This window comes from Corvus moneduloides, chromosome 4 (genome assembly GCF_009650955.1).
Source record: "Corvus moneduloides isolate bCorMon1 chromosome 4, bCorMon1.pri, whole genome shotgun sequence".
NCBI lineage: Eukaryota > Metazoa > Chordata > Aves > Passeriformes > Corvidae > Corvus > Corvus moneduloides.
In genome coordinates this window covers 68,910,205-68,930,677 of record NC_045479.1, presented here as the reverse complement: position 1 = coordinate 68,930,677, position 20,473 = coordinate 68,910,205, and the positions used below count along the sequence as shown (strand labels likewise).

At 39.2% G+C, this 20,473-nt stretch overlaps 1 protein-coding gene across 3 annotated transcripts in view; it reads right to left on the bottom strand.

The window, feature by feature from the left end:
- The window catches only part of USP6NL (USP6 N-terminal like), a 112,416-nt gene that overhangs the window by 74,773 nt on the left and 17,170 nt on the right, over positions 1-20,473 (bottom strand). Inside the window, exon 1 of one of the 3 annotated variants that reach the window (XM_032105915.1) lies at positions 14,427-15,020. The exons of the other annotated variants lie outside the window; for them this stretch is intronic. Within the exon in view, the coding sequence (XP_031961806.1) occupies positions 14,427-14,499 (73 nt within the window). The 5' untranslated portion in view covers positions 14,500-15,020. Of the gene's footprint in view, positions 1-14,426; positions 15,021-20,473 lie in introns of those variants that run through there. 3 annotated transcript variants of the gene reach the window in all.

Genomic DNA, 20,473 nt, shown 5'->3' with positions numbered 1-20,473 from the left:
GCAAGGGAGAAAACATATTTTGGTTATGAATTGTGGTTCCCTCTTACCACTGAAGACATTTCTTCAGCACGTGTTAAAATGACAACTTTGCATTTCTGATGTTACTACAAACACAGACAAAGCCTCTTCCTGAAGCAAGGAACTGTTATGCAGTAAACCAAAACCACCTCTGCAAAGGTATTCCCAAAAGGTCTAGCAATGGGATGGGAAATGAAGAGGATGAACATAATGAATGTTCCTTCAATTACAGAACTTTGGAAGGATAAGGAGCTATCACTCCAAGGGCTTCAAACTGGATGAAAATTCAACAGCCTCTCATCAACGCTTACCTCATCAGCAGAAGTAAAGCTGTCATCTGCTGTCACACAAGTCTGAAAGTGAATGAAAGTACCAAATATTTCTCCTGTTTTAGAGTTTTCTGCAACTGTTTAACGACAAACTTGTTATGACAGCAAGTTCTTGAAAGAATTTACAAACAACTCAGTCTCCCTTAAGGCTGGGGAAAAAAAAGAAGTATCATTTTCAACTTAAGTTTGTTTTACTATAATCCACACTAAAGACAGCAGCTTTTAGGGCGCATTAGTCATCAGTACAAACTTTACTCCACGTAAACAGTGAGCAGAATTTCTACAATTTCTTCTTCTCTAGCTCACTTTATTCCCTGGCAGAGAAAACTCCAGGGGTGTAACTATTGAACACTATATAATTACTCACACGTACTCTATTTCCAACACCCACTGTTTTGGAAGAGCTCACAAAACCTAAGCATTGACAACAGGAACAGTGGTTCACATTACTGTGGTAACATGTGCCATAAATGTAGAAAAACAAAAGCATCAAAGAGTACTTTGTTCGTGAGGTACAAGAGGCTGCTTAATCCCAGGGTAACAGTCAGGCCACCTCAGACACGTTGTTGACAGGTTTCCCTGAAAAATGAGTCAGCTGCATGCCCTGGGGAAGTTCTCTCTCAATTAAAACAGTACCACAAACAGTCATTATTCTTCAGGTGCTATTGAGCCCAGGTGATGTTTCACTGAATCACCAGCTCCGACCCAGACTACGTCACTTTTTTTTCAGATAAGCAAACAGGATTTTAAGCAAAGGCACAAGACAAAAACACAGATTTGCAACTCAGCTGATCAGGCTTTGCTAAATAAATAAAAAAAACCTTTGAGTGAAATACAATGAGAGGCTCCCCCTGCTTGAGAGGTCCAAATCTATTCCGATGCTATGGATGCAAGTGAAGGCTGCAGCACTCAGAGCTCCAGGGCTGATAGAAGTACAGCCCAAGCACTGCTTGGACACTGCAACCTTCACCCTGACACACAGCGAGGCAGTGACCTGTGTAATTGTTTTCCGGTAATGTAACACCTTCTGAGACCTGAGAAGCAGAGCAGCGACAATTCAGAAGTCACACCTAATGACAGTACAAATGCAAACAACAAGAAAAGAGGATACAGAAAGCAGGGGTGGAGGTGGGGAGGAAGTGTGATGTTTTAGGTAAGGAACGACATTCTAAGAGGGTGATGTATAAAATTGCTAGAATACATCTAGCTGTCAAGTTAAAGCATGCAGGGATGATCATCAGTAAAGGGTGTGGGATTACAACATTCCATCAAATCTGAGTACCAATTTTCCCACCATCTTGCACCTGTTTTCCTCCTTCACACCTGTATATTACATCAGCACTATTTGGTATCTCTCTGCTTACACAAGCAATGCTGAAATGAAAGAAAAAAAAAAAGTTTAAAAAGAAAAACCTAAAGGAAAATTCATGGAGGCAGAATATGGATGCAAATCAACTGCACATTCTTGGAAAGACAAAGAAGAAACAGAAGAAGTTGGAGAGGAACAGGCTGTGGCACAAGTTAGTATGAAGGGTCTATGAACTCCAAGTAACTTTGAACAGCAGTTATTCTCCAACACAGAACTGAGAGTTGTGAAAAACTTATCAGCACAAAAGGAATACAAATACAGTATAAATTAGCTTATTTTTAAAAACTTCATAGTCCCCTTTTAGGTAGTTCCAAGTTATAAGGATATGAGGATATGACACAGGGAACTGCCATATTTATAAGCTACTGGGACGGTGTGACTGCCTGATACAGCTGCTACACGGCCCCTTCAGGGCAAGCAAGGCAAATTTCTTACTTCTTACACCACAAACTCAGTGAAATGGTATGTCATTACTAGTCCAATATCAGGCAGTTCCCTGATAAATCATTCAGCCATCAGTATTTTAAGTTCAAGCTTCTTAGCTCATATAAATACAATATCAAATATTTACAGCCTTTCACGTAAGACTGAAGGATTTAGCCCAAATTTTAATTGAAGGACTTTTCACATTTGGCTCAGAATGAAGAATGCTTGGGAAAAAAGCTCATCTGCAGGATTTTTAATTGTGGAGGAAAAAAATAATTTAAAGTTATAAAAGGCCTGAAATAGTGTTCATGTTACAGCAATTCTGTAATGTCTTTGTATTAATATAAATTATTCCCAACTATGAAGCTCTAAGACTTCTTTTTTTTTTTTTTTTAGTTTTTAATTGGAAACAAATGTTTTCCTACTAATCAGAAATCTGAGCTCAACTAATAAAAGCTGCATAACAGATAAAAGGCTGGTAAAAATAGGTTTGAGAGGAAAAATAAAAGATATTGCAGAAAAGTTGCTTTAAGTTAAAAAGGAATCAGAAATTTCCAGGGCAGCTTAGTCAAATAAACAAAGCCCAGACCAAACTATTAAATGACAATTCTACAGAAGCAGGAATGATTCAGATACGTTAAATAAATGTTGTTTCCCCTTGTCCACCTGCCCCCTGCAATCACCTCACATTCAAGTGTATTATTAGTTCTAATTCGATTATCTCTTCTCCAAGCTCCTTAGATCTTGAAATTATATCATAGCTAGGATGCAAGGGATTATTTGTTGAGGTTTCCTAATGGTAGCAATTACTTTAGAATTTCTAACACAAGCCAAAATTGCTCAAAAAAAGTCCACTGGCATACCAATAAATACTGTTTCAAAACCAATTGCTACACACCAGTATCTGGAAATGCTACAAAGCTTATTAATTTTTTAAATTTTTTTTAACACGGACAGATTTTACCTAGGAGTGCATTAAGGGGGCATAAAGGAAAATGCAGGAGGACATCAATCAGACATCCAGTCCTGGATTTACAGTGCTTGTTGACCACAACTTTGCTCTTTGTCTCCAGCCCTGCTGGAAGTTACTGCTCTGGGCAGAGCTGATGAACAACATCATGTGAGTGCACTGCACCCCACGGCAGAAAAGCCCAGCTGCTGAGTTTGCTCAGGCTGCCATCACCAGCAGCTTCAGGGAACCTGGACTGGGGAGAACTCGCAGGAACTGAGGCCTGTAAAGTTTAAGTCTGTCCACATCTTCCAGGTTGCTGTAGTGGGTTGACCCTTGGCTGGCTGCCGGGTGCCCACTGACCAGCTCTCACTCCTCCTACTCAACAGGAGAGGGGGAGAAGAAAAGAAGAAAAAGCTGATGGATCAAGATAAACAGGGAGGTCACTCACAAATTACCCTCATGAGAAAAACCTACTTGGCATGGGGAAACTAATTTACTGGCAATTAAAAATAGTATAGGTCAGTCTGTAACACTTGTTTTTTGCTGCTCCTTAATCCTGACACTTGTTCTCATTCTCCAGCATGGGGTCCCCCTCTGAAGGGATACAGTCCTTCACAAACTGTTCCAGGGTGGGCCTTTCCCATGAGCTGCTGTTCCTGCCAGAAAACCTGCTCCTGGCGTGGGCTCTTCTTCCAGGGCTGTAGTTTCTGCTCCAGCATGGGCTCTCCACAGGCTGCAATTTCCTTCAGGGCACATCCTCATGCTCAGTGTGGGGACTCCAGGGGCTGCAGGTAGGTCTCTGCTCCCTCCGTGGACCTCCATGGGCTGCAGGGGCACAGCTGCCTCACCATGGTGTTCTCCAGAAGCTGCCAATGAAATCTCTGCTCTGGTGCTTAAACACCTCCTCCTGCTCCTCCACTGACCTTGGGGTCTGCAGAGTTGATTCCCCACATATTTTTCTCTCTCTCCTCTCTCACAACTGCTGCACTGTGGTTTTTAGCATCTCTTAACTATCCTATCTCAGAGGCGCCAGCAGCTTCACTGATGAGCTCAGCTTTGGCCAAGGATGGGGCTGTTTTGGAGCAAGCTGGGTCTGGCTGTGTCCAACTCAGGGGGCAGTCCCTGGCCTCTTCTCACACAGGCCACCTCTGCAGCCCCAGCTACCAAAACCTTGCCCTGTAAGCCCAATACAGAAACTCTGCCTTTAACTTAGCACTTAATCTCAAGATGCAGAGCACATAAAAACCCAAGTCATAAATGTCAGTCTTCAATGCTTTGGTACACAATCTCTTGATCCCCTTTCTGCCCCTGAAATACCAAGCCTACCAGAAATTCCAGTTATTTCCAAGAAAAACCTCATTAGGCTATTCTATCCAATGCCAAGATCATAAATCTGGGATAAAAGACTCCTGATGTTCCACGCAATCCTATAAATAGCATTTTAGTCTAAACTGGAAGAGCGCTTTGGCGCAAAGCTCCAGATCATCTCTATTTACTGTTCTCCAGTTTGTGCTGGGAAGCAACTTAGAAGTATGCAAAGCTGGATTCCTTCCAGGTTCTACTATCTGGGAGATGCACTCCTACCTCCAAGTTACAGTCTACCCAAAGGATAAGGTCAAGGTTTGATCTACTTTGGGAAAAACTGCCAAATGCAGAGGAATGCTGAATTCCCAGCTTTTCTCTCTCCATCTCTGCCTCCAATGCCACGCTCCCTGCCAGCATGGACATAGTCCATGAGCCACTGCTATGTTAAATGCCCAGCCCGGGCCTCAGCACAATTGTCCTTTGATTTGCCTAAGTATATTTGCTCATTCCTCCTATAAGAGCTTATCTGCACTATTTATAGAATGGCTTTACATTCTTATTAGTTGCCAGACAATGATTTTTAATACGTGTTCCATCACTACAAATACTCCTCTGCAAAGTTTTACACATTATGTAAAACAGGCAATTATCACTGCACAGATTAGAAGGTCATTCCAACGCCTATAAACTAAACAGTAAGTGGGAATTGGAGTCTGCATAACTTATTTTTTTTTCACCTATAGATTTGGCAAGCTCCAGACTAGCATTCATCCCACGTACTTCAAAACCTAGCCAGGGTACTAATTCACAGCACAGAATTGACAAAAACATATCTTTGATTTGTGCAATGTGTGATCCACACTACAGTCTGCGAACACAACATTTTCTTTTACCCAGTGATGTGACACAGTGGCTTCAAGACTTGATGCAGCTGCAGCATAGATGGGAAAATTTTTCAAAACATTTAAAAGTCTTTTCAATGTACAGCTGTCATCAGAAAAAGGAAAGGATTAGTCAGGTTTTTCCTTTATAGAAGGAGAAAAATTAGGACACAGAGCAATGGTGCAGCCATTTATATATCATACAGCAAAGTGCAACGCCTGAAATCAACAGTATATTGCACACTGGGGAGCCCTGGAAGCATCCCAGAAACACCCAACACTTGAAAGTGATGAAGAATTGTTCCACCAATCCAAACAATGTGACTTTAAATGAAACAGAAAATATTTCTCCAGGCGAGATCACAGCATATTCAAGTTACCAAAGTCCCTTCATTAGCACAAACAGTATTTCCTTTTCTGTCAGCAAGAGGAAGTCTCAGATCAAGGCAATTTCTCACATTCCAGTTGAGACCTATGAATTGCACTATAACCTTTCCCACTCAAAAATGAGGTTTAGCAACAAAAGCTTCACTTCCATTCTAAATGTGACAGGAATCAGTAAACCAAAATTACTAATTAAAACTCTGAAGGATCTATTTCTAAAAAATAAGCCTGAAACTCAGCCTTAACCTCTGTAAGATACTTCTGACTAACTGCAGATAAAAAAGGGCTTGGCGAGTCCCCCGTAGTCAAAATACTGTGGGGAAAAAATTCACACATAGTGATATGGTGAAACTTGCCTATTCACATTCATATTCCCCTCCAAATGCTTACATATTCATCTTGCTTGGTATATTAGGTAAATCTCAAAAAAAAAAAAAGTCTCATCGAAAAACTAGGAAAAGAAAAAACAACTGATTTCCCCTTCAGCTTCCAGGTAATAAAAATATTTTCCAGTCAATAAATGCAGAAAGTTTTGTGCAATCTGATTTGCCCACAAGATTTACAGGACTCTGCTATTTGCTTTTGGAAAAATAATAAGCAGAAAGGTTACATTTGAACGCTTCATGTTCAGATGTAACTGGTGCCTGCAGCCATCACACCACTATAACATGAATGCTAAGAAAGAGATATTTGATTTTTAAATCCTTTAATAGAAACCTATTTTTCAATGATGAATTAAAGCACAGGGAAATAAGGAGATTGCTTTTCCTAGTATTCCACTTACATTTCATTACTATCTGCATTAGGCTGTAATAGTCATATGGCTAATGTGCCATAGGAGTGGAGCATCCAGATAGCGATAATGTGCTGTTCAGAAAGCACAACAGTGCCAGACAAAAAAATCACTGTTAAAAAAAGAAAAAACAACACACCAAACAAACAACAAAACCAATTACCACACACACAGTGGGAAGGGAGGGAAAAATATCAACTGCAGCACACACCTTTCACTCCCCAAGGATGTACGGTTTCAACCGTGTGCGTCAGGATGATACCTGGCTTAAAAGCTACAAACCCCTCAAGGTCTTCAGAACACCCTGAGACTAAAGGAACAGTTAAATCCTATCTTGCAGAGTTATTGCTCAAACTGGCAATTCCATGTGAAGTGTGCACTTGAGCTGTTCCCAGTGGCGGTAGAGAACACCTTCAACGCAGCAGTGGTATCAGGCAAACAAGAGTATCCAAAGTCCACGAGCTGAATACCGATGAGATTTCCCACATGGACAGAACCTGCTCACAGGAGCTGTGGCCAGTCAGCCCAGACTCATTTTACACCAAAGCCCACTTGCACACATGGAGCCCTCATGGCTGGCAGGTCCCAAGATTTATTTTTGGGGGGCGGAGTAAAGTGACCATGACACCTGACACAGGGGTCGTGCTCTTCTCCTGGAGAGAAGTGTGCACAATCAAGTGCCTGCACATCTACTTCCTTTCATTTGTTTGAGTGTGTTGATATGTAATAATGCTATAGAAAATAACAGCAGGGGGAAAAACCTGCATCACCTGGGACATGATGCAGAAGGGAGTAGAATCTGTTCCTTGAGGAAGTAATTTTCACCAAGGACCTGCCCCCTCCAGGTACTGCTAAAAATGCTTTGTTAGCTTCTTTATTAGCAAGGAAACAGCAGCAGTCTTGGGCATCTGTGTACTTATTTTCTCATTTCCACCAAGAATTTAATTAACTGACATGAATTAAGTTTTCTGTTTGATCTGGAAATTCAGTTCAAATTAACATTTTTATGGATAGTTTAATACTAATGCTGAAAGATAATTTCCTTTAGAAGAAACTGCTTGGACTTACAACCAGAAGGACGAAATAGTGGAAACTAATCCACTGAAAAACCAATATTTTTATTTGCTGTTAGACAAGATTAACTAAAAAAAAAATTGCTTTGATAGCTTATTAGAGAAAGCTGGATGCTTTCCCTACAAGCTGTACCAAAAGATCTAAAAGCTCAACAGGACAAAAATACTTTGAAGAAGCCAGATAAGATGTCCAGGGAAGTTGTGAAATGTCAATATACACCAAAGCACTGTCTAAGCCACCCAACTGCTATAATTATCTGTTGTAGAAAATGTCCAGCTGGGACCCCGTCACTTTGAAATATTCACCACATTTTAAGTTACTGAAAACAAACGGGCAAAGTTATTAGCATTTATCTCTGCACCATTGCTTAATCGTATCCACTGCAATTTAACAAACAAAACTGTAACCTTTTTAAGCTTTTTAAATAAATTCTGTGCAAGCTTCCTAACTAACAAACATGGACATTAGCATTCATATTTAAGATTGCATTCCAAATTCCATAAGCATGAGGATAAAAAACTGAAAACTTAAGAATTTAATGCATTAAAAAAAATTAGATGATCCCTCATTGCTTGAAGTGTGCACATCTCAACAGCACATGATGTGTTACTACTTGCTCTTGTAAAATAACATCAGCATTACTCTTTGGCAGTCAATAATAAGAAAAAAGTTGTACATGCTTGAAACAGCATATGCACAATTGCCATCCTACCAAAAATCAAGATCAGAAAAATACGTTTGCCTGAATTATGAAAATGGAAAACAGAGAATGAAGCTTGTTTTTCTAGATCCTTCAGGCAGAACTTCCCGACCTTCTCTCAGAAGTCTCCAAATGAAAACTAAAATGTCTTATTTGTAAAATTCACACATTGATAGAAGCACAAGAGCCAGTAGAGAAGGAAAGGCACAGGACACAAACACCTTTTTGCCATGTTCAGATCCAGGCTTGAGATCTTGGCTCTACTGCAAACATAGTGGACAAACGCCTCAGGCAACACAGCATCATTGTCACAGCTGGAGTATCACTGAAACCAGAAAGCCAAATACACTCACCCTACCAGCTCGAGCTCAAAACCATGGAACCCATTAATCTTCCCAAACGTTAAGCAAAAACTTGAATGAATCATTAACTGTCCTCTTCTTTCAAGGAACCTAACAGATTCACTTTGTTTACAGTTGCCCCTTCCACCCAGCTGCCAGGTCCCTCCTGCTGCAGTGAAACCAGGCCAGAGTTTGCAGATCCCCGCACACCACACACAGCAAGTCAGATCAGTTTCAGTGATGCCAGAACAGCTGTGCTGATGTACACAGAACTGAATTTCTGTCCCATCTAGCAGAAACATCACTGCAAACCTGTTGTGCTCTTCCCTATTGCTCTAACTGCACTGTTCCCTACTTTTCCTCCTTTTTCAAACCTACTTGTATAGGAATATTTTATGTTAAGCTCCCACATTTCCCATGTGCTACAAATAAGAACGCTAAAATTTACTTCAGGAATATTGAGAATATTACGGTTGAGAATTCATGGGTTTAGGGCCACACCTTCCCAAAAATAACCCCAAGACACAGTGGAATAACAAATCATGGTAGGAAGCTGAAGATGAGTTGCCTCTTCTGTGCTTACCTGCTTGTAAATTAGCTCACTTCAGGTGACTAACATTACTGCACAAATAGAGAACAAGTAGTGCTTCTTATCTCTGTAGTTCCTCCATAGGTAAATGAATTCTAGCTATCTGTATTAATTTTGTTATGCCACAGACCAATTCCCAAGATCCAACATCTACAGACTTTGTTTAATGATGCTACCTACCTAATAACCAAATACACAGACACTAAAGTAAGCCATTAACAGCTACATATGGTGAAGCAGTACCAGGATCTTTCTTAATCACTGCAATGGGCATCACACAAAGGAGAAAAATAGAATTTCAAACAAAGTACAAAGGCAACAAAATGTCAGGATAATAAATTCAACAGAAAAAGCCACAATGTATGTGTATCCCATGCAAGTTACGACTACTTAAAGTGAGACATAGCAAATGCCAGCCACAGAAAGAGAGTCTTTTAGGTAAAAACACTCTAGATGAGTCACTGTGTCCAGCTGTGCAGTGATCCAACTGTATTATTTGCTTGTGTCTGTATCATCCTGAGGTGAATTCCTCACATTCCAGCAGAAGGAAGTCCCACCAGCATTTTGCACTAGCCTCACCCAGTGGGAACACTGAAAGAAGGTTGTCCCCATGGATTCAGTCACACCCCACTGCTGGCTCCTCCTTGGAGCTCACAAGCACCTCTGTGCAACTGCACCAGCAGCTGGATTAGTTAAACTGATCAAGGTTACAGGAACTCAACAAGAACAAAAAGTACCATTTCCCACTCCAAACCACTGCATGGCTACACAAATGCAGGTGAAGCACTGTGGGGATTTGAACTGGGATGAAGACGAGAAGTGAGCAGCAGAGACAAGGCAGGAGCAGTCATTTGTGTTGGCACTAATTATTTGTGAAACCACGGCTGAAACTTTAACACAAATAATGTGAGAAGAACTGCTGAAATACAGTTACATTTTGTCACACTGGTAGAAACTTAGCCACGGTAAATTATGAATTGAAGCTGTGTACATGTACTGATGAGCTGCAGACTACAATACATTATCTTGACTGCTGCGGGCAGAATTTCATATTTAATGACAAAAAAAAAAAAAAAAAGACATTTAACTCCCTGCTTGCAGCTCACTGAAGAGCTCGTTAACTTTTATTAACTTGGCTCTTCCAGCCAGTCTCCTTTAAAAACTGAAGTAATTCAAGGACAGGTCTATGAGTCTAGAGAAACCTTTACTTCAAATCCAGCACTTACCAGTTAAAATACTCAACCTGGATTATAACAGTATTATATGAAGAAATAAAATAAGAAATTCGGGTAACCCTGGAGCCTCCCATAAGGGGTAAAATTCTCAGCCTTCCATGCAAAGTTGTTACAACAAACAGAAAAACCAAGGGATTGAAGAAAGCTTCCCATATTTCCCTAGATGCCTCAAGGGAATGCATTTGATTTGAGCACACTTTTCCCCTACTATCACCAAAGGTAAAGAGAAAACACCACAACTACTTTATGTGGGACCTTTATTCTATTTTCTCCATCTTGCAACTAATCATCTTAGTCCATGCCCAGAAAAACAAACCAAAAAAACGCTGCCCATTTTTTGTCAAGTCTAAGTCTGAAATACAAGGTACCACCACAGTACTGTCTGCAGTGAATCCAGGCAGTAACTTCCCAAGTGTCATTTACTGCTGGAGAATTTAAATGTAGTTATCCTTGACTGGTCCAAAATTTACACATCTTGTAGGCCCAAACAGTGCAGTGACTAAACATATGCCTCCTCTTGCATTCCATTAAAAAAAAAAAAAAAAGTAATATCAAACCAAAGTTTTCTCTCAGATTTCTCTCTCTCACACTGAAATACTGCATTCCTTTTTAATTCTGTGATTTCAATTTAGTTGTCCCATCTGCTAGAAGTGTTTTAATACAACATCTCTTTTTATATCCTCACATCAAGGTGATGTTGCCAATTAAGTTCTGCTGTAGCCATCTGTAAGAGGAAGAAGGGAGGAAAGAAGTAAACATGAGTATTTCTTCATTAATTTTAAACAACTTGGATTTCAACCACGATCTTAGTGATGGAAAAAAAGAAAATAATTAGTACATTTATATTCTACATGGATTTCTCTAGGAAAAGTAACATTTGAACTATTTTTAAAATTCAGGAAGGTTTCACATCTCATTAAATGTTTGGCTTCGAATTAGAATGCCTGTCAAGAGAATTTTATACTGGCATGATTTATCATTTTATTCAACACAGACTTTCAATTTCACAAATAAAATAATGGCAACTTTTAAAATTTCTTCACAACTTCACATTCACCTTCAAACTTACAGAGCACGTAAAGTGTTACCCTCTGACAATAAACGACTAATGGTAATTTTTTCCTCTAACGAATCGGATATTATCTAAATATGGTAAGGGTCTGGAGTTTCCTTTAGTTTCCCAAAAATTCAAACAATAAACTCTACACACTCAGCTTCACTGCAATTAGACGACTATGGAAAACAATCATAGAACGTTTTTCCTAAAAAAATTGAGTAATTCAATTTTTAAACAGCACAAGATTTAAAAAAGTATGGAAATGTGAGACATTATAAATCAAAACACACTGTTCAGCTCACTTCATGTGGTCACTAAGCAAGCCTCCCAGGCCTACTGGAGGATTTTCTGATGTTAGCCTCAACAGTCAGACTGAAGACAAAACCAGAATCGCAGGTCTTGCACTGGGAGACAAGGTGGATACCCATGCTCACACTGCCTAACTCTTTGAAGGATTTAGTCTTGTAAACCACCTATTTATCAACCTCTTATGATACAGAAAATTAAATTTAATTTAACTTGTGGCATAGGTCACAGCCACAATGAAAACAGACTAGCCCATGAAAAAGCAAAATTAAATTCCACAATTCTGTCAGACTGTTGAGCTACCCCATTAAATCCACATTTCAACCCATGAAGCATTAGTAATGGGGCTCTTTCAAATGGCATTCTGCAGGAATTTCTTCTGCAGGGATTGAATTTTCATCTCCATAGTAGCTGTGCTTACTGCAGGCCTTATAACAAGCTTCTGATGTAGAATGATGGATGCAAAAAGACACTCTCTTGGCTATTAACTGTGCTTCTAAGCCTCAGTCTGAAAATAAATCTTGGGAAAATTGGAGGGTAGAAGAATCCTTTCCCCCTCAACCTTATGTACTACTTATAAAAAGTTACATGGTTAGGACCTTCAGTCTTAAAGAAGTTTTTAACTTGATACTATATATGAAAATGCAATTAATACACTGTGCTCCTTTGTAACATTTACCCCCCAAGAAATTATATTCTAACTAAAACACTTTTTCAAGGGAAAGAGGAGGATGCACTTGAGGAGTGGGATTTAAAATCTTTACAGTTTAGTAACACCAATTTGAAAACACTTTGGTAAACATAAACACTTCACACATCATCCCTCAAGTCTCAATGGATTCACCTCACATTCACAGTGGGCTTCCTAGTCTTTTACAAGTCCATTTTTCTCTTTACTGAAAACAATACTGAGAATTAGTCATTTCTGCAGAATACAGCCCTTCACGTACACCAGATGCCTAATGTTGCATGGTGTGAAGAAAAAAACCTAATGTCTACTCAAATTACTGTATTTATCACCAAAATCTGTCAGCATTTTGCAGCTTTTGTAAATGTTTTCTTCAGAATACTTGAATGGTTTTTAATGTTAAGATCTTAATATTGCTTGTCAAAATGCAATACCAGCTTCTAGAAGAGCTAGCAGCTAATTAGCTCAGTTAGTAGCAGCTTGAGATACCACCCAAACAATGACCAAAATTAATGCTTTTTAACAAGGGAGTAAAAAAAACAGGAAAAAAACCCTCAAAGCTTTAGAACTGAGAAAGAGCATTTCCTCATGTTTTTCAAAGCTTTCCCTTTCAATTCCATTGAATCTGTTCCTAAAAATAAGTATTTTTAAGGGTTTTGGTGCTACATCTTTTTGAACAGTTCTTACAGTAGTTCTATAAAAGTCCTGCCTGGCTAGTGAGGTACGTGCAAAACAGACAAGCAGAACTTCTGCCCCTTCGTCCTTCTCTGGGAGCAGCACAAATCAAAAATGAACAGTGAGCAGTGCTGAGGTCAAGTAATTCACTGGGATGAAATTATACAACTCTTGGAGAGGATGTTCAACCAATCATTGCAGAATCTAAGGAAGTAATTAGGAAGCTTGCCTTTTTTTCTTTCAGTATAAAAGGGTAACAGCTGAGCCCAGTTCTACCTTCACTCCTTTTGTTTACTTACAGAGGTGTTTCATTAACGGACTTGTTACAATTAGAGCAGCCTCGTGTTATTGAGGAGTGGTTGGAAATAAAGGTACTTGCCTATAGCCACACATTACACATAAGGGCAGAAAAATGACACAGTAACAGGCAAATGCCGTAAATCTTAAATTATTCATAACCTATTCAATACAAAATAAACTGGTCCCAGAAAATTACTTCTAATAAGAAAGGAATTAAATTTTTACGTTATCCCCACAAATTATTTAGTTCTTCTACAAACCCAGTATTTAGCAGTTGCAAATAATTAAGATGTGAAAGACAAAATAAGTGTTTAATCAGTTCCTAATTAGATACATGTGCCAGATACCACAAAGGATGGCACTACTTTAGCAAAGAAAAAACAAATGTTCAACACACTGAAGTAAACAAGAACAGCATTTAACATCAATAATTTCAAACAATCATTGATTATCTCAAGCCATTTTTCGTAAACTTGCAAGAGGCATTTTGGATTTTGAAGTTAATTGTAATCTAGAAATAATCTAATTGTAAAACCTAACCAGCAGTGCAGCTGTGTACTTCCAGTCTCGTTATTTCCACAAGCCTATTTTTGCTCTTATTCTCATTTAGAGCATTAAGACTCTAAAAACTATTTTGATGGGATTACACAGAATACAGCTGCTACTTTCACAACCTGAGCTCTCCTGACAACAAAAATGCTTTTACCACAAAAACAGAAAAAAGGGGCAATCTTTAATACAACAGTAACAGTCACAGATGCCGACAAACTCAGTTATCACCATAATAAACGTCACTGGGGCTCTCTTTGGGAAAGCTGCAGTTGCAAAAACGATAATAATTAGGCTTAATATAGTTCTACGCCAAATTATGGCAGCTGTACATGCTACAACAAAGAACATTTTTAAGTATCAAGTATGCAATTTAAGTACAACCAAACTCCAAAATATTTCTGATTCACAGCAAGTTACTGAGAACACTGAATATACCCCAGAGCTGCTCTTACCTTTCCTGGCAGCATCTGTTCTCCGTCTTGCTGGCGACACCAGATCCTTTACAATCTGTAGCACTTGAATCATTGCTCGTTAGCAAGATCAAAGGAACAAGGTGCTCCTCTAAAATTCCAACAGGTTTCATTACTACACCTTATTACATTGCTGTCTTCAGTATGCTCAAGCAAAACTGATGCAGGAAGAACTCATCTACCTTCACAGGAAGATTTCTGCCTGATGACTCTACAGGCTGAGGTGATGGATTTAAAGTGACTTCAGCACAAGGAGGCAAAAAAACACAAGCAGTCCTAAATGTATTTCTGCAGAACATTTTAGAGTTATTTACTGCAGAGAACGCATACCGATTTCTCTAAATAAAGTTTAAAGGAAATGTTCACAAAGTAGCTAAAGAAAAAAAATTCCCCTTGAAATGACTGCTGACAGATGCAGCATGCTCCCCTCGGCTCAGTAACTAAGAAGTGTGGCTTGCATCCTCTTTTCAAGTCGGTTTCAATTCATGAAATTTCACATAATGCTTAAAGAAAGACTCCGGTGCAGTGCAGAGCCAGCGTCAGACCCACCGACAGAACTAAAATTAAACCCACCCTGCAAAAACTCCATCAGGCACAAGCAAGCTCCTGCTAAAGACAGTCACTGGGTTCCTTTCCCCCCCCTCGAACAGAAACCTCTGACACCCTTGTACGTGACAGGAATTTTCACACACTGGGAGGCACGCCGAAAATCCTGGGAGTATTTCAGGCATTCTCTCACCCACCACCAGAGGCCCAGAGAACTATTTCAGCAAAGGTATTGTCATTACTTCTGCTAGGTAATTTTAGGCAGACAGATTGCTGTATGTGCCCTGCAAAATTTTTAATGGTATTTGGAAAATGTACAAAGGCCCTTCAGAAGTGCCTTTTGTCAAAGCCTCTGCAGAGCTAACCCCCAAAAAAATAAACATGAGGAATCATGTTTTATGTGATCACTTTAAATAACTGTCAGGCCTGAAGAGGCTCAGTGAACACTTCAGAAAACCAAATTCCTACGCAGCCCTGCGAGGCCTTGCACACACCAAGATCAATTTAGGAAGCCAACTACATGTTCTGAAAACCATAACATTAAAACAAACCACAGGCCACATGTTCCGGCCTTTAGACCTTCTGTTCCCATTGCTTAAGTGCTAGATTGGGAGGGGGGGAAGAGGTCATCTCTTTCCATTCTTCCATTTCCAGCTGCTCATCACAAGCATTTCAGATTTTAAGATTAACTGGCGTATTTATCCACATCCATGTCAGTCTCTTGACTCACACAGAGCACAGGAAAGACAAACTATGTCTGTTATGTCAGTCTCATTCACAGCCTGCCCATTAATCTCTGCCAGAAGGAAGAGCAACTCAAAGTTCTATCATAGTTGGTTAGGCAAAACAAAGACAAGTAAAATTCTTCTCCCTGCCAAGCTGTCCGATTTCTTCTCCCATTCTGCAAACATTCAAGCGTCCACCCAAGAGGAAGCTTGTAGACACACTGTGCAACTATGACTTACCCCTCCCTGAAAAAGGATTCTTCAAAATGCTACAGACAGAATCCTCAACTTTTCTATATTAAGAGTAATTTCTAACTCCTGGACCTAAAGTTAAATTCCAGGTTTAAGACTAATGACTTTATACCTAGAGAGGTTTGGAGAAGATTACTACAAGCAGCCCCTTCCAGAACAACTATAATTTCAGAACATTTAAATAAGATGTAAAATGCAGGGTTGTGCAGTAAGGTTTACCTGGAGGTCCGTTATTTAATAATCCAGTGCTCAAAACTGCTGTTGGAAGAACTTTTTCCATGATTATCTTACCATGATGTGTTTGTTCTTTATTTAGTTGGGTAATCAAACAACTTTCAAGTCAGAGGTATAAAACTAAAGGAGTATCATTACTTGCAACTATACTACATTGCAAATTTTCTCTAAAAAACTGACTTCTAAAATCATGGTGAACAAAACACAACTACTACAGAACTACTAAACTTTCAATGGTCCTTATATAAACATATTATGGGCAGGAGGAAAAAGGAAGGAAAAAAAAGAGAGTAAGGTTGAATAACATATTCAGTAATGACATCCACTTGGCCTTCCAAAGCAAGAATATACCTTGCAGATCCTACAACAGATTTTTAAATGAACTTGATTATCTAATTTCTACAGCAACATTCTCAAGTGCTGGAACAAAGAGAGGATGGTGGACTGACAAAGATTAACAGTTGAGCAGAGGCAGCAAAGAAGAAAGGACTAGAAGGCATGACTTGTACTTACTTTTGTCAAAAATTATTTTAAAATTAAGAAATTAAGCACTTCAGTACCTATTCCCTACTGCAAAAAGGAAGTCATTCCTTTTTCTTCCCAACTGTCCCCTATCCTGCTGGTACAGGTCCCTGTCCTCCCTTTTAAAGAGAGACACAGAAGAACTTCAGGATGGAAAGTCATTTTCACCCACACCTGCCTTCCTCAACATGAAACAGTTTCCAAAGTTGGTATGCACAGTAGTTTCCCCTCTCTTCTTTGTTGTGACAATTGGCATGTAGAAAAAAAAACTGAAAAAACAAGTAAAGCCTTAAAATTAATTCAGGAAAATGTAAACAAAATTCCACATGGAATGTAAAGAAAATGGTGCAAGTCTGAAGCAGGCATGATAAACAAGAAATTTCAACAAATCACTGAAACCTTGAAGAATTAACAATAAGCTTGGTGGCTGCTACTTGTCTTTCCTCAAATCAATTCATACACCCAGACAGTAACACTAAACGTGCTTTAGGATAGAGGCAATACCAAAAAGACTTCTAGAAATAAACCACACTAACTAGTTAAATTGTGTAATTTCATATCTTATTCATGAGTCAGAACTTGGTTACAGTTCACTCTTATCTTTGACTGATACTGAACCAACTGATACTTCCATACTATCTGTCACTGCAACTGCCACCACTCAGACCACACATCCTGACACAACACCCACTGTGGGCAAGGATACACCAGATGGAAGTTCACTGCAATTCTGACACAGATACACAAGGTGAACCACAAAGAAACCATGTCATAAATTTAGTGTAACAATTTGAGAAGATTCTGTTTGAGGAAAAAAAAAAGTAATGCTACATATTCAATGCATACAACATGGATCTCTGCCAAGCGTTTTTCCTCTTCAACAGCAAGCTTGCTAAGCAATATGTGCTTGATGATGTTCTTGGATTTTGCTTTTCTTCCTTGACTTCAAAATTGTAGGGAATACAGAAATCATGCACATGTTATCAACCTGATGAAATACACTGGTATTGGAAGGAGCAGTTAACAGGATGGGATGGATCACTGTGTACAGCCCTTGATCTCTCCTAAGCATAATAAAAAAAATGACCTGCATCCTGGTTAGTCAGCTATCATAATTCAGAATAAAAATGCTTCTGTTAACATAATTATAATTAACTGATCTTTGGAAGCAGTTCTTTTTCATGAGCCATATTGCCAGGAGATAACACATTTACAGCACAAATGATGCTGCAGAAGGATGGCTCAGTGGGTATTTGTCAAAGGTATTTGACAGGAGGTGGGGAAGATCAGAATTTAAGTCTGAGGAAGACTTAATATTTTCTCTTTCACTCTCTTCTTCTAATCTGTAATGTTTATACATTCACAGCATTCTGTCTAGGCTATTAAAAAACCATCAAGAACCCTCGGGGTTTTCCCAGGCAGCACTGCAGCTACCCCAAAAAGCGCCTGCTTGTTGTGTCCTCATTTACAGAAAGATTTACAAGCTACTAACAGAAAAAAACCCCAACCCACTGCAATGGCTTGAGGGCTTTCATTCATAGGAACAATAGCCCCACACACATTTGAGCTGAAATATAGTTACTGTCACTGTTCTTTTTCCATCTCATACCAACCTGAACTGTCCAGAATTCCGCACACAGATTATTGCCCACATCTCTGCAGAAACCTGTGCAGGTCTGGCTTCATTACTCTACCCTGTGTTCCCCATAGCCAGAACTACGTCCTTTTCCCTATCTGCTAGACTCCACACGTGGTTAAGATGCCAAGCTTTCAGGCCTGACACCCCAGGGAATGGAGAGCCCACAACAAAACGGCCAGGAAGGTCCCAGCCCAGGGCAGTGCTGTCACTAATGTTTCAATGGGAGCAGGATCAAGCCGTAAGTCCTCTAGAAAGCAAATAAATACACGAAACACTTCTTCTGGTGTCTCCAGTTCTGCGATAGAGCAAAGACATTAGAGGAAGAAGAAAAGGATTCACAAAAGAGCAGGGTGCATTTGCACTTTGGACCCTCCTTTCTAGGCTGTAACACCCGGAAGGTGTTCCAGCACGGTAGGAGTCAGCAGGGCTGTCCCAGCCGAGCTGTCTGTAACAGGGGCTGTAAAAACTCCAGTGCCATCCAAAGGGAGGGCAGCTGCTCTTAATGACTCATTGGAATGTTTGCTTTAAAAGCTGCAGTTTCAGAAATCACACATGGCACAACTGCTTCATCGTCCCTCCCATCTTAGCAAAGGGGCTCAGAAAATGAAGATGACTTTCCCATCAGGATTAACTACCTCACATGCAGGACAAAAGTTTTCAAGAATAGACAAAAGGATTAAGGAGATACACATCAAGCATATTAGCTGGGAAAAGATTCTTTAAATATCGAATAGAAGGAAGAGTATATTATAAGAACATTTATATAGTCCCTTACAAAAAAAACAGCTTATTTTTTGCAAAAACAATAAATTCAGATAAAGTCTATCCAGTAGCTAAGGCAAATACCTCAACTATCCACAGAAACATTGTTTTATGATACTCTGACTTTTCCTGTCACAACAGGTCTTCAAATTATTTTCTGAAAACAATTAGGTATTGAGCTCTAAGACAGGCAATATATCATAATACAAATTATTACTACAGCTGCTATAAAGTAGGTTATCTATTGTTTCTCACTAATATTTTGAATTAATTTTCCAATCTCTGAACTGAAGCCTACAGTTTTCATTAAGTTTTAAATAATCTATTGTAGTTGGAAGAGACTTCTAGAGTTCCAGATCAATAATTAACTGTCCCCATAAATCTCTGAAACTTTAAATTCTTAATCTTCATTATTTTCTACAGATCATTCATTGAAGCACGAAAGAGGCAAAAAAAAAAAAAAAGAAAATCTAAAAATTCTCAACAACTCTTAACAATTCCTATGTGAAATTGTGATAGCCTCTCTTGTAAAAATGTTTGCACCAGTGATACAACTCCATTTATTGTTCAGGGGTTCATTTTTCAAAAATAACTGCTTTTGGCTATGCATTTTGCAAAGCATCCATAAAAATAAATAAACATCCTCACCATCTTCTCAATGGTCCTTCAGAGTCAGTAACTGCTTAATCCAACAGAATTTGCATCCACTTAGCAATATTTTTTTCTTCATTTCTAGCAGGTTTGCTACCAATTTTAAAGCATGAAACTATGGCTGCAGTTTTTAAAAGAAACTGATGCAGATTTATGAGCTTTATTTAGAAGGCATCTTCTTGGGAGCAGAAAGTAGCTTGATCTAAAGGCTGGAAAAGTAAAGTTTTATTTTTGAAGTCTGTTTTTCTTTACACTTTAAACATACAAGAAAGCTGTTCATTAAATTCAGATGATGGAAAACTTCAATAAATGGTCAATGAAATTAATTCTACCTATTCCAGGAAAAAAAACCTATAAACCCAAAATAGAAAAACAAATTCTGTAACTGGGAAATAGAGAAGACAGAAAAACACAGGGCCACATTCTACAGACCTTACTGCACACAGTGAAGGAAAACTACACATTGCACAATCCCATCCCTGCTCAATTGCTCTCAGTTACCCTTCTTGCATCAGTTTTCATCCCCTCAGCTCTTGCTACAACACATTCTGCAAGCAGATCTAGACTGTAACGATAGACAGCAAGTTTCCCAGAGAGCCACAATGAAGGCAAGGGAACTGCCCATGTAGATCACTTTTATCACCCTGATAACAGACACCAGACACTAATGGAGATCAGTATCAGAAATTTGTGTTCAC